General features: G+C 39.9%; 1 protein-coding gene across 2 annotated transcripts in view; it reads left to right on the top strand.

Annotated features, from left to right (window-relative positions):
- The first annotated feature begins 562 nt into the window (after positions 1-562).
- Positions 563-15687, top strand: part of MS3_00003433 (uncharacterized protein) — a 34845-nt gene continuing 19720 nt past the window's right edge. The window contains exons 1-3 of one of the 2 annotated variants that reach the window (XM_051211232.1): positions 563-6475; positions 7315-7514; positions 10329-10410. In XM_051211232.1, coding sequence (XP_051071269.1) covers positions 6360-6475; positions 7315-7514; positions 10329-10410 — 398 coding nt within the window. In that variant the 5' untranslated portion in view covers positions 563-6359. The remainder of the gene's footprint in view (positions 6476-7314; positions 7515-10328; positions 10411-15687) is intronic. The other variant, XM_051211231.1, reaches the window with a different exon arrangement.

Raw genomic sequence — 15687 nt, 5'->3', positions numbered from 1 at the left:
GAACAAAACTGGTCGAGTGAGAGCTTATGGCGAACTGTCATCAGAATTGATTACCTCAAGTGGTGTTCGTCAGGGCTGTCCACTCTCCCCATTCTTGTTCAACTTTGTGGTCGACGTACTTTTAGAGATAACACTCTCCTCATCTAAATTTCCAAGGGTTGAACTTCTACCGGGAGGTTCACTTGTTGACTTAGAATATGCTGATGACATAGTTTTATTTGGTGAAGATGCTGACAAAATGCAGAGTCTTCTGACCACTGTAAGCAACAATGCAAGCATGTTTGGGATGCGATTCTCTCCCTCGAAATGCAAAATGTTGCTTCAGGATTGGGTTACATCGACACTCGAACTAGTGATAGGGAGTGAAGTAGTTGAGTGTGTCGACCGCTTCACTTATCTTGGAAGTCTCATCAGCCCTTGTGGTCTGGTGTGTGACGAAATCTCAGCACGGATACAGAAGGCTCGACTAGCTTTTGCCAACTTGCGTCATTTGTGGCGTAGGCGAGATATCCGTCTATCAACCAAAGGACGTGTTTACTGCACAGCAGTTCATTCCGTCCTACTTTATGGCAGTGAAACATGTCCGGTAAGAGTAGAGGATATCCGTAGGCTACTAGTATTTGATCATAGGTGTCTTCGAAACATTGCTCGTATATCATGGGACCATCGAGTAAGTAACACAGTTGTTAGGAAACGGGTACTAGGTAAGGATGGCAAATCGATTGATGAAGTAGTGAAACTTCATCAGTTGAGATGGCTGGGACACGTGTTACGTATGCCGAACGACCGACTGCCTCGACCTGCTATGTTCAGTGGTATAGGAGTAGGTTGGAAGAAAGCTAGGGGCGGCCAGACCAAAACATGGCACAAGTCCTTGAAGTCACTGACAAGTGGACTGAGCCATGTTGGTAGGTGTAGACTACCTGGTTGGGGACCACGAGATGATAGCAACCGATGGTTAGAGACCTTGAATGACATGGCTCAAAATCGTTTGCAATGGCGCAGGTGCATCCACTCTTTGTGTTCTCCCAAATTCTAATCTCCTGATTCCTCCTCGTCGCTTTTTTCTCTTCTTAAATTTATTTCACTGTATTATACTCTTTAAATAACATCTCCAAACCCTAATCTTTTCGATTACTGCTTATACTCTTACTACCTCTACCACTACGGGATTTGAATCGACTACTGCATCCCTGTGCTAATTTGTTATGGCAACTCGAACTGATGTACGATGTACGAAGTTCTATGTTACTGACTGACTGACTTTCAGCTTTGAACTTCTACGTATGTCTACTTGTCGGCTCTAATGCTTATCTTTACCCGCTTGTTTGCTGTGCATTCGGTCTGCCCTTGGCTTCCTCTACGCCAGTTCAAAAGTTGTCAATTGTGTGCCCTTGTTCTTCCTTTCTTGTATCCTGGCCTTGATGTCGATAGAGATTCATTCCTTATGATGAAGTTTCTCGAGGCCTAGCACCGCCTAACACGTTGAAGTGAGCGCTTTCTTGATCTCTTTCTAGTTGTTGACTAACTATGGATCCAGCCAAATTAGAAAAATTGTTTGAACAACAGCTGAAACTGATGGAGATGATTACTCAGGCGCACATATCTTCTCGAGTCTCAATTACACCGACAATCCCTCAATCAGTTGATGGTATTACCAGTAGTATTTCAGAATTTCTTTTGTGATCCTGACTCCAATATTACATTTGATACTTGGTTCAGGCGTTATGAAGACCTTTTCAAAGTTGACTTTCCTGACAGAGATGATTCGTGGAAGGTGCGTCTTCTCCTTCGAAAACCTGGTCCATCCGAGCTGGACAGGTATTCCAACTTCATTATACCGCAGAACCCACGCGACCGTTCCTTCGACGCCACTATTCAGTTTCTTAGCCAACTTTTTGGTGATTATCATTCACTTTTCAGTACTCGATATCGCTGCTTAAAACTGGTCATGAATGAGTCCGATGACTTCTTGACCCACGTCGGCGTTGTTAACCGTGAGTGCGAACGATTCAAGCTCAGATCCCTCACTCAAGACCAATTCAAGTCCCTAGTACTCATATGCAGTCTTCAATCACCAAATTCTCCGACATCAGAACTCGGTTGCTTAACCGCCTTGAACAAGACCCAACACTGACACTCAATGCGATCATAGACGAGTACCAACGCGTCACCAATCTTCAGCGTGACACCACTTTGGTTCAATCTGGGGGCCAGGGGGGTTCCGAAGTTCATGCTGTTCAGCACCAAAAAAGTCTTTGAAATCGACAACCTCGAGTCCTTCGAACGCCAGTGCTGTTTCTGTCTCTAATCACTCTAATCACCACAACGGAAGCTGTTTTAAGACTGCAGCCAGAAGCTACGCCAGTTTTTCTCCTCAAACGTACAGTCCCATACGCATCTATACCTCTGGTTGACGCTGAACTTCAGCGTTTGGAAACTGAGGGTGTTCTAGTACCTGTTTCTTATTCATCATGGGCTGCACTAATTGTGGTTGTAAAAAATCCAATTGTTCCATACGCATCTGTGCAGACTTTTCCACAGGACTCAACGCGGCTCTACAACAGCATCACTATCCGCTGCCGATCCCAGATGACTTATTTACTATTTTAAATGGTGGTACCTACTTTGCTAAGCTGGATCTGGCGGATGCTTACCTTCAAATTCCCGTCGCTCTCGAATCGAGAGAGTTGTTGACAATCAACTGTCACCGAGGACTTTTTCAGTATACATGGTTACCCTTTGGTATCAAAAGTGCTCCAGCAATCTTCCAGCAGATCATGGATACTATTCTGGCAGATGTTCCTGGTGTTGCTACATACCTTGACGATGTCCACATTGTCGGCTCAACTGCTGATGAACCGCATACCAGAATCCACTTAGTTCTACAACGCCTCCAGGATAATGGTTTTCGCCTTCGCCTAGGAAAATGCCAGTTCTTCTTACGTTCCTTTAAATACCTGGCGCTTATCTTTGATGCTTCCGGACGACACCCTGATCTTCAAAATACTTAGGCAATCCAAGAAATGCCTGTCCCCACTGATGTCTCCTCACTGCGATCATTTCTGGGAATGATTAGCTACTATTCAGCATTTCTTCCATCACTGCATGACGTACGATATCCATCAAGTCGTCTGCTAGAAAAGAATGCTGCTTGGGATTAGTCAACGCAATGTGAATCAGCCTTTTCAAAACTTAAAGCCATGCTAAGTTCCAATCTACTGCTAACCCAATACAATCCGAAACTACCTATTGTGGTTGCTGCTGACGCTTCAAAACATGGGCTGGGTGCCGTACTGTCGCATGTCTTCCCTGACGGTTCAGAGAAAGCGGTGATGCACGCTTCGAGAACACTAGCACCTGCTGGGAAACTCTACGGCCAGATCGAGTAGGAAGCGTTAGCCCTGATTTTTGCTGTCCGGCGATTCCACAAATTCATTTACGGGCGCCGTTTCACCTTGCTCACAGACCACAAGCCGTGGTTATCAATATTTGGATCAAAGAAAGACATTCCTGCCCATTCTGCTAATTGTCTTCAACGTTGGCCGTTGGCGTTATTGGGGTGCGACTTCGACATCTAGTATCAACGTTCCGAAGATTTTGGTCAATCAGATGCACTGTCCAGACTTATCAGTAACCATTCTACCACTGATGAGGACACACTCATAGCCATAATATCAACGGAAGAGGATTCCGGTGCTACACTATTAGCGAATGCCGTTCGAGCAATGCCTGTTACCGCTGAAGATGTTCGGAAAGCTACTAGAGAAGACCTAATTATACAAGAAGCGATCACCTATGTTCAGAGCAGATGGCCAGTTAAGCAACTGAGTGGTGATATGCAACAACTAGCGAATCGTCTCAGCGCCCTCTGTGTTGTTTACGCTTGTCTGATGTTCGGTGTTTGCGTAGTAATTCCAACAACCCTACGTTCTAAGGTCCTACGCCAATTTCACTCTGGACACCCAGGGATAAACCGTATGAAATCCATCGCTCGGAGCTATGCATATTGGCCGAACATGGACAAGCAGATTGTCGACTTCGTCAAAAGATGTTCACATTGTCAAAAGCTGCCAAAAAACCCCCTAAGTTGCCTCCAGTACCCTGGCCAAAGTCAGAAAAACCCTGATCGCGAGTGCATATTGACTTCACCGGACCCCTAGATAGTACCACATATTTGATACTGGTTAACTCCTACTCCAAATGGCCGGAGATATTGCCAATTGTGCCACACTCTACAACTCGAACCATCAAACTTAATCAGATTTTCGCTCAGCATGGTCTTCCAGAAACAATAGTAACAGACAATGGTTCACAGTTCACATCTATCCATTTCCGAGAGTTTCGCCTGCAAAACTCGATCAACCATGTCCATTCTCCGCCATATCACCCGCAATCTAATGGACAGGCTGAATGGTTCGTTGATACATTTAAACCAGCCATGCTTAAAGCATGATGGGAGAGAACCACAGAAGATATCATAGAACGATTCCTATTTGTGTACCGGACGACCCCGCATGACTTATTGCCAAACTTCAAATCCCCTGCTGAGATGCTTATGGGGCGAAATCTACGGACAGTCCATGGTGCGATGACACCCAAGCAAGTGGCCCAGAAAAGGCCCCAGATGAAGAATACTCGAATTCCCTACGAAGTTGGTTCAAAAGTGTATGCGCGGGATTATAGACATGGATGTGATAGATGGGTAGATGATGAAATCACAAAGAAACATGGGGATGTCATGTATGATGTCAAAGTGAACCAAGAAATCTGGACCAGGCACCACAATCAACTAAGGCCAAGGGAAACTAAGGAGAAAGAAGCAATTACAAAACGCATCCCACTCGACTTGCTGTTGGACACTTTTCAACTTCCGACAGAGACAACTAATTCATCTACTCAAGTAGAACATCCTTCTGGTTCTGGGTGGTTGCCTCAGAGGTCGGACCGCAAACGAAGACACCCAAAGAATTTTCACGTAAACCCTCGGTTACGTCGGTATTATCCTGTTAAGTCTAATACTATCCTTAAACGTGAAATTGTGTCATTTTCCTATTGGTCAATATTTATTTCATGTGTCATTTCCCTACTGGTCAATGTTTATTTCACATGTCATTTTCCTGTTGGACAATATTTATAGTAGTCCTAACTGTTTAAATATGCATTTGTCTGTAAATTCTTATTCTTCTCCTGACCCCATAAACGCTTTTCATCTACGGTTCGTGTTCTGATATATTGGAGTTTGGGAACAGTATTGCGGTCGTACTGGAATATCTGAAGTTGATCAGTCGGTAGAAATTAGAGTAGCCACCCGCGGTCCACAATAGGTTGTCAGAAGGAGCATCGGCTCCGTGAATTCCGAATAATCTTGACTTTCACTTTGAGGGGTCGTAATTCTTCTAAATGGAGATTCTTCAACTCCCATGATAGTCTGAAGTTTCTTCTGGTTTGAGTGTTGTTTGGTAATGTCGTTTTCTACGAGATGGAGTTGATAACCCTATGCACGACCCTTCTCCTTTACTCGGGTTTGGGAGTGACATCAACCGTACAAGAGCTACAAACGGATTTCACCTGATATTCGCAACCTGTCACCCATGCAAGTACCGATCGAGCTCAACATTGCTTATCTCCGGCAATCGGTCGGTAACAGGCGTTTTCGATATTTGTACAGGTGTATGTTTTTTTTGCTTTCAAGTAGAATATGTGTTAGAGGATGGAACTTTAATGCTGTAATGTTACTATTTAACCATAATATTGTTTTCCATTTCCATAGGTATAATTTTATCTCAGTTAATGTTTTGCAGATGCTGACAAAACTATCACCAACTGGATAATTGGTTAGACATCATCAGAAAGTTCGAAGTTTTTTAAAAATTAATAAATTTGTTTGTAAAGTTTATTACTTTAGTAATTTGGATTACTTTGTTAACTGGTAAAGAAATCACATTACTCTTTTGAAGAACGAAGTTCTAATTAAGTGAAGTGGTATTTATAAGAAATACATTACCGTTATTTCTTTTCTAGAGTCTTCCCTCATTAGAAATGACCAGAATTATGTTATTAACAAGCATGTAACGTCAACAAATTCTAATTGGGAATTCTGCCAATGATGCAAAATATCGATTTTAAACTGTCACAAAATGATTTAGAATAATGAGCAACACAATTATTGCGTCAATATTCGCTTTCCACTTAAATTAAATTTCACATTATATTTCATGTTAACGTCGTAGGTTGAGAACATTGTTGAGATATCTTCCTCGTTATCGGAATCGAATAATGTCGCCCAAAAATCACTACATAATTGGGACCCGAATCGCGGTTGTATTCTTCTTCAATGTTTGCAGTATCTACTAGTTATGTTTGGAGAATATGGATGCTTGCATTCGGAATTAAATAGTTATTTGCTTTGTTTGTTACCAGTTGTTGAGAAAATCAATGGTGTCATTATTTCCTTACGCCGTAGTCTGTTTCTGTGAGTTGTGACGTTTTGTCATTCACTTTTATGATGGACCTGAATTACTTAAAACCACTGTTGCCAGCACATAAACTCACTTGTCGCGTCTAAGTATCATTATTAACTTATTTAAGTACACATGCTTCATCGTTGTATCTTCTAATCATAGGACGAATGATTCGTTCATTCTGGCTCAATGTTTGTGTTTTAGAAAAGTCAGTCAGTTTTATGCAATTCAGGACCTATTACAGTTTTGCACTGGTCCAATCAATTTTTTACTAGATGAATAGCCGAATTGATGCTAGCATCAATCACGGTTAAGAATAATAATCGTAGTGAACATAGTTTGTAAGAGAGTTAAATAAGCGAATAAAACAAAACTGATTATTCGGATGAAGATAAAGAATAAATGGATCTGGACCGACTTGGATATGTGTCGCATAAGCTACTGTTAATTTTCTTCCGTATTTTCAACCTTGTGACATTTTATAGGAACTGGATTAATCAAAACATAAAGTCTGTTAAAATTGTTTATTCACGTGAAATCGATACACGAGGAGTTTTGTTCCAAAAATCTTATTTAAAGATAGATAATCACTCATTCGTTAGTAAACTACAATTTTTCAAGTATTCCCATCAAATACATACCCACTTGATTAACGACCGATGTGTGGGTATTATTCATGTTGTAAACCTTTTTTATTGTGCAGAGACTGGTTGTGGTAGAAGGAAGTTTTATCACTGCTATTATTCTTGAAGTTTGGAAATTATGTTACTATTAAAAATATCAGTCTTAAACTACATTTCATGTTGGTTTATTTTCAACTCCTTCACCGGGGTTTTTATTTCATACTCAGGTCTAACGAGCTTCTTTCTACGGAATCAGAATTCGCTTTAACACACCGTCCAGTAGCATGCAATCGATTGTCTACTTCGAGTCGTATTAGCGACTTCACATCTATCTCAATTCAGTTTCTTGTCGATCTTCTGCTTCCAAGTATTTCCACTCATGTTTCACTACCTTCAGGTCGTATTTTTTTAATTATACAGTGTTTAGGTCAGTTTCCTTGGTTTTGTGGAGAGTTATTGAATTACAGCTTTGGTTCTTGGATCAAAAGTGTATTTGATTGTTTGAATTTATATTTGAGTTATGCAGGTGTAATTTTTAATAGTTGGCCTCGTTGATATATATCGCACAATTGATCAAACTAAGATATTCTTTAATTCAGAATTACATAGAAGGCTACCTTCCGCTATGTAGATGCTGTTTATACTTTTAAGTGAACAAATGATCGAGCTGTATCGGTTAAAGAAATCTGATCCTGAGTGCTGAATTTGTTTAATTCATTAAAAATCATTCGTTATATCATGTGGTTTCGGAGTGAAACATAGCGCGAAATTACCGGTGTAAGAGACCATTATTCCACCTCACCTTATTTATAATATTTTGCTATGAAATCATCATTTTCAAAGCCGTATGAACATTTATGTGTGTCGGAATTTATAAGTGTAGAAACAAATTTTTCATTCAATTATTTATAAGTGATGCTGGGCCTGGAAAAAATGTCCATCGACTTTAATAGTTGTGATATCGAATTTAGTTCGAAAAGAGGTGGTAGAGATTCCGGAAATATAATGATACTGTACGTCTATCAGAATATTATATTGTATTGTAACTTGAAATATGATCACATTTGTTTAAATAAGTAGCTACGAAAAGGAGATCGATGGAACAATTTGTGCATTAGAGTAAACAGAGTAAATGTGAATATCATGAACTAATGGTTTGAGATCAAAGAAATATTATTTAAAAGATAACCAAGAATTTTGGGTACAAACAATGTTTACAGTAATCATAAGATTTTTTGTAAAATTCAGAGCATCGTACAATAAACTGACCTTCCTGGGAAACGGAGACTTTGAGATCTAAATAGGAAAATATGAAATAACTGCCTTCACATGGAAGATGAGTCCCCACAACTTCAGTCACTTTATATCAATTCATCTGCGTCTATTGAGCTAGTTGTGCAGCTCGTACGTCAAGGTCGCTTGTCTCATTCAGAAGCATCTACAGAGATGTCATTATACGGGAAAATTATATTTGAAATAATCTCAGCGATTGAAATTTGAATAATTCCAACGTTTCGTCCAGCTAACTTCTTCAGGGTAGTAATCAAAATCTAAATCATCAAAGAAATATTTAGCTTTTAACAATCAAAACCATACTGTGTTAAACCAATCAAATTTGGATGTTGATTTTTTGTAAAATAGGATAAAGTGAGTCAGTTAACTGCAAATCATGTGAAAAATTCAACTACATGGAAACAATTAACTGAATAATGAATTGTATGTGTGTGAGTGGTATGTATGTATTTGTGAGATTACTTATTGATATTCGGTGTTAATATGTTATATATGAAGTAATAAATAAATAAAAGTGCACGTTCAAGGTTGAAAAATGGTTTCTGAATCATCGACGTGCATATCAAATTTAAGAATCAAACAAATACATAATCGTATTTCTGAAACCTTATTGAACTCAGTCCAAAATAACCATGCATATGAAATAAACAGGTTGAATAAAAAGAGGGTTCAAATTACTTGTCAAACGAAATTTGCCAGGTAGTCGCTAGTTGAATACCATCCTTTCGGTTCAGGCTGTTCTTGTTCGCCCATATATACAGAGCTTCTGCTGTCAATCTTTCTTTATGAGTGTTAAAACCTTTCAGAATTATATTGGTCCCTTCAAAATTAATCTTGTGTCCTGTTTCTAACGCATGTAGCGCTATCGCAGACTCATTCTTAAGTTTCTTCAAATCAACCGAGGATTCGGGAACATTTTTCAAACATTGTTTTCCTTCAACCTTACATTCAATTGCCTGGATGTTTCTCTAACATAGGCTGCATTACAATCATGACAGTTGATCTCATACACGATATTCTGTTGTTCTTCCTTTGGTAACCTGTTCTTAGCTTTCCCTGATGTCGATCTTAAGGTGTTACTCGCCCTAAAATACACTCTTATGTCGTGTTTGTTTAGAATCCGCTTGATTTCTTCCGATGTTTCACTACAGTATGGGATGACTACGGTGTACTTCCAAACTTTTCGTATACATTCTAGTCTAGTTTTTCTTTCATTTTTAACAACCTTCTTTAAAAACTCTTTTGGGTAGTTGTTATCCCTAAGAGTAGAAAATACTTTATTTAATTCAGTTCGTTGGTCTTCCTTGTCTGTAACAAGCTTAGTACTTCTGTTCATTAGATTTTTTACAACATTTGATTGTTTTGTTGAACGTAGACAATAATAATAAGTTGAAAATAATTTTTTACAGGAAATCAACATTCGGAGAGATACTTAGATTTTGATTCAGCCCATGCACAGTGCACGAAAATTAATTAGATTTTGACTACTACCCTGAAGAAGTCCAGACAAGTTAGCTGGACAAAACGTTGGAATTATTCAAATTTCAATCGCTGAGATAATTTCAAATATAATTTTCACATATAATGACTTCTCTATACTAGGCGCCCAATTCCTGTCAAACTATTCCGTATAATCTTGATGAGTATTCGTACAAATCTACAGAGATGGCTCTGGCTATTCAGAAGCAACTAATTTGTTCATGTTTGAGATTTAGGTACACTATTTTGTACTGAATGCTTAAACGTCAGTCTTCATACTGTCAAAGTAGAAAATTAGACAATATATATACCTCTTCGGCATTGCTTAGTTTTAGCAATTTTTTTAGTTGAAGTTGTTGCCTAATGCAATCGGAATGTAAGATAACTATTTTTCATCGTAATTGGTTATGATATTCATTCTAATTCGAATGATTTTATGATTTTTGGCACTTTTTATTTTTATTTTCAGGCTCATCATATTTTGATTCTATTAGCTGGCCTTTTGATATTAAGTGGAACGAATGCATCGTGCAATTACTTGAAGCTGTATGGTGAGTTTCAGGCAATTGTTTTAACATTTTCTCATTAATATAAAATATTTCATTGTTTGGTTATCTCTGGACACCTGTGTTCATTTTAGATCCTTCTTAAACATATCTATCTCGAACGGTTTGTTCATGGTAAATGCTATTATAATTATCCGTTAAAATTACATAAGAATTCGTCAACCAACGATTGCTAGCTTGGTCAGCCGTACAGAAGCTTTTCAACTTCGTAAATGGATATTTAAACTTGAGCTTGGCCATCCGGAGACGTATCAGAACTCTAGTCGTATTGTTCTGTAATTCCCATTCGTGCTTCACTTCCTAATTAAGTGTTAAATAAACATATCTCGCTTTTGATGGAGTTTTTTTTCTCTGAGCTAGATGATTTGGTTGAGAAAAAAACTCCATTAAAATCATCTACCTGAGCTACAAATCTCCACCGTCTCAAAAACATATCTCTTCTGAAATTTTTATCTCTTCACATGTGTTATTGATCTCAATGCAGCAGTACGTAGTATTCATTCCCTGCTCTTTTCAAAGAGTTATGTCATCCCAATACTATTGTTTCAGAGCTCTGAATACTAACACCATTTTAGAAAATTAGGTATCATACATTTTTATTGAATACCTATTTGAGGGTGTTTGGTACTTTTCGCATTTGCGTGTTTTCCATGAGTTTTTCCTAATGTTTTCACTGCCGAATTGTAGCAAGTATGTGGTTGGTTTATACTCATATTATGTGATCAAATAGTTTTCGTCAGAAAGTTAAACTTTTATCTGTAAAACTGATTTTCTGAAACTAAGTTCACCTAAACTTTAAGAATTGGTCAGTCAGTTATCTACAACGTAGGACCAGACACATATATTCATCGGTCCAAGTTGTCATACCTTATTAGCACAGCAAGATGAACACCGAATTCATAGCAGTTACTTCAATTAAAAAATATTGCATATAAGGATATGATACAGGGAGAAAGAATTAGTTCGTAGAAAGAAAGATATGAAGTGATTTTAATCTCTTAGTTTAAAGGAAGACAGAAAGTGTATACACCTACACCATTGTGATCTATTCTGGGCCATGTCTCTCAGAGTCTCCAACCATTGATTACAATAGTCAGGCGGACCCCAACCAAGTAGACTGCATCTACCAACATGGCTCAAACCGGAAGTTGATGACTTCAAGCACGTTTCGGTTTGATCGTCCCTAACTTTCTTCCAGTGTTATGACTTGTGACCGCTGATTAGAGAGCAGTGACCTATCGATCGGATCAATGACACGCAAAACCGTATGAGCAGCCTAGAGTTCTGATTGGTCCCGCTTCCCTGTCTAGCCCAGCCAGTTTAGTCCAGAACGCAAGTCTCAGCCTCTGAGATATGAATCGTTATATTTCAAACACACTTTGCTTATATACCAATCAAGCATACCACATCGTACCATAAAATAGAAAATAACATTTGACACGTGAAATAAATATTGACCAATAGGAAAATGATACCATGTCAAGTCCAAGAATAGCATTAAACTTAATAAAATAATTCTTGGGATATTTTCCTGAATATCCAAGCACCTCCTTTTTTGAAGATCCGGAATTGATATCCGGATTTTAAATTTTCCGAGTTCATCCTACCCCGCGAAATAATGTTGCGTTCTCATATACCCAAGTTACAATTAATTTGACTGTATTTAAAACATAGTGAACATAGATTCCGTTAAAATCGAACAGATAGTGAGGATAAACCCCATTTATTTCGAAGTCATCAAAGTTTGAATCTTCTGAAACATTGTCATCACTTTCATTTGTGAATAATAGATCACTACGGTAATCAGCATCTATCATATTCGTATTAGGTTTCTGATCATCATTTCATGCATCTGACTTATTTTCTGATAAAAGAGAATCTCGATAATAAAATTCGTCAGAAACTTCTGTTGCTGAATGATGAGGACTATCGCCAACACAGGCCAGGATTGTGCGTCGCGGTAATCGGTGTTCAGGCATACGCAACAAGTGGCCCAACCATCTCAGTCGATGACGATTCACAATCACATCGACTGATTTACCATAATTCCCTAATACCCTGCGTCTAACCTCACTATTACTTATCTGACGGCCACAAAAGATGCGGGCAATATTTCTAAGGCATCTGTGGTCAAATACTAGAAGCTTACGAGTATCTTCTACTCTTAATGGCCACGTTTTGCAGCCGTAAAGTAGAACAGAACGAACTGCCGCTCAGTATACTCGTCCATTAATTGATAGACGGCTATCTCGCCTTCACCATAGGTGATGTAAGTTGGCAAAAGCCAGACGAGCTTTTCAAATCCGTGCTGAGATTTCGCCAGACACCAACCCACTACGGCTGACCAGACTTCCAAGATAAGTAAAGTTGTTGACACCTCCGACTACTTCCTCCCCTATCCTTAGTTCAGGTGTTGACACAGGCCAGTTCTAAAGCAACAACTTGCATTTAGAGGGGGGAACGCATCCCAAAAATTCCGGCATTGTTGCTCAGTGCTACCAGAAGACTCTGCATTTTGTCAGCGTCTTCACCAAACAGGACTATGTCATCTGCATATTCTAAGTCGATAAGTGGACCTCCTGGAAGAAGACCAATTCCTGAAAATTCAGATGACGAGAACGTTATTCCCAGCGGTAGGCCTACGATGAAATTGAACAGGAATGGAGAAGTTGCAAAATCGCACTCCTGAGGTACACATTTCAATGACAGATACTGCCACAGAACCTCTCGGTCTCTAGAGTCAAATGCTGCTTTCAAGTCAAGAAAGACCACCATTGTCGGACGCCGATAAGTATGCCTGTGTTCTAGAACTTGACGAATGGTGAATATGTGGTCGATGCAGCCACGATCACGTCTGAAGCCAGCTTGATTCTCTCGTGTGTGCAGTTCACGAATCTTAGTTAAGCGTCCGATGATTATTGAGGCTAGTATTTTAGGTGCTATATTAGTCAAACTAATCCCTCTATGGTTATCACAGGATGATTTTGATCCATTCTTATATATTGGGACAATCAGTGATTGTGACCAGTCAGGTGGGATTACGTCGAACTCCCAGATTTTAGCTAAAATATTAGTCAACCTAATTGCTAGAATTGGACCACCATCCTTAAAGACCTCTGGAGGCAATCCATCTGCCCTTCCTCGTTTCAGAATAGCTATAGCCTCTTGAACTTCAGCCAGAGTTGGGGGACCTACTTCAATGTTTTATTCACACTGTCTGGGAATGGTAGAGTAGCTGAACTGTTCTCTAAAGTGTTCCGCCCATCTTCCTAAACGTCTGGTCTGAGAACAGATAAGTGTCGTCTTTTTCGAAATACTCTGACTTACATTTGACTTATTAATTCCAGTTTCTTTTATTGGTCTGTAGAGCTGTGTTGTGTTACCTATAGCCGCCGCCTTTTCCATCTCTTTCGCTTTCGTTGCACACTACTGCTCATGGTCGTTCCTTAGACTTTTGCTTAACCTAGATCTGATTTGTTTACGCTCTTCATCGTGTTCAGAACCTGATGGTATGAGTTTACGAGAACCCATCAGTTTAATAGACCTTGAAAAATCCATTGGTTCTTTGTAACCTTGTGGTTTAAATTACTGGTAGATGTCACTACTGTTTCCACAGCTGCTTGTATATCTTTCCAAGCAACATCTGGGTCAGCCTCGTTTTCAGAACTACCTAAGTGTGACCTCAGTTGTTCCTGGAACCTACTTTTGGTTTTCTCGTTACTCATTTCAGTTCTAGTAGGTCTTTTAATGTGACTTTCTTGCGTCCAGTGAGGCGCAAGCAGATGCGTGCTCGTATTAGGGCATGGTCTGAGTCCAAGCAGGTACTCCAGAATGAGCGACAACCTTCTACCGACCCTCTCCAACGATGAATGATGGCAATATGGTGTATGGGGTCGCCATGTTAGACGATGTATCTTCTTATGCTTAAAATAGTGCTCTCTCCGATGTCTCTGCTTAAATTAGTGATTACTATAGATAAACGATTTTCTGAGGACAGTTGAGGAAGACGATCACCATTATCTGTTCGCTGAGCCGGAGTACTAAAACACGCACCTTAATGCCTTTCTGTTTGGTTTAAACTACCGATCTGGGCATTCAAGTCACCTACTACGAGTACTATATCTGAACGTTTAGCTTTCTGAAGAAGTTCAGAGAGCTTTCTATAAAATTCATCTTTCAGTTCATCCGAGCTACAGTCAGTGGAAGTGTAGGCAGAAACGACAAAAAGGCAACGACGTGTGTCCCTATCCTTCCGAGTTCTTACGGGGCCGTTTAGCCGAACAACACATGAACGACTGTTAACGGGGATCCACTCTAACAGTGGTTGTTCCGCCCTCATGTTTAGTGCTATGCCTACACTTGCTAGTCCACGAGAATCTGCCATCGGGTCGCCAGATAAACGAGGCGCGTATCTCGTTGGCTCCCCGTTCTGGCTAGGTGAGGTAAAGTGAATGATCACACTAGGATCCTGTATGTGTGTTTCAGAGACACAGCATACATCAATGGTACGAGGTTCTAGGGTTTTAGCCAAGGAGGCCTACTGATCGATTTGACATAGAGTGAGTACTCTGAAGGCTCCAATGTGTAGTTTTGAGCGAGGTTTCAGTAGACCTGAGACAGTGTTTTGCGCACTAGAATCGTCGGCTATGGTGACACTTGAGGAGGAAGTTTAGGCTTGAAAGTCGATGTAGGAGGGATGATAGGAATTGAAGAGTGAGGTTGATTATGAATACAGTGGTCTTGAGTGCTGTTAAAGGTATGAGGGCGGTTATCACTTCCCGGTTGCCCACACCGTAGAAGGGTTCTTCTAGAGGTACTTGAGAAGGAAATTGGGCTAGAGTTGGTTTTAGTGATCTGAGAGCGTGACCGCAGTGCCGAAGGGACAACCTGTTGAGACCTTACCGCCGGAGAATGATTCCGTGGGATAAGTTGAGTTGTGCAGTTTTAGGGTCAACCTTTTCTAGCTTCACCCTTCCATTGTGGAAAGGTAGCATCGTTGTTATGCTGGTTGTCTGAGGAAAACTCTTTAGTGCCGTCACACGTTTGCACAGTTAGTAGTACGAATTCACCCTCGGACCTTGGGTTTGCTGCTTCTAGTCGTACCGCTCTTCAATCGACCTGTCAGTCATTGTAGGACCTTGAGGAACGATTTTTCCAGTCAGTATAGTCCGATTATTTCATCACGATATGTGAGCCTAACCACTATGTCAAGGTAGCACGAACGGTTGGAAACATCTAGAATAGTGACTGTTGTTTTAGTTT

Source organism: Schistosoma haematobium, chromosome ZW, assembly GCF_000699445.3.
Source record: "Schistosoma haematobium chromosome ZW, whole genome shotgun sequence".
Classification (NCBI taxonomy): Eukaryota; Metazoa; Platyhelminthes; class Trematoda; order Strigeidida; family Schistosomatidae; genus Schistosoma; species Schistosoma haematobium.
Note: the sequence above shows the minus strand (reverse complement) of the source record. Positions and strands in the feature narration are given on the sequence as shown.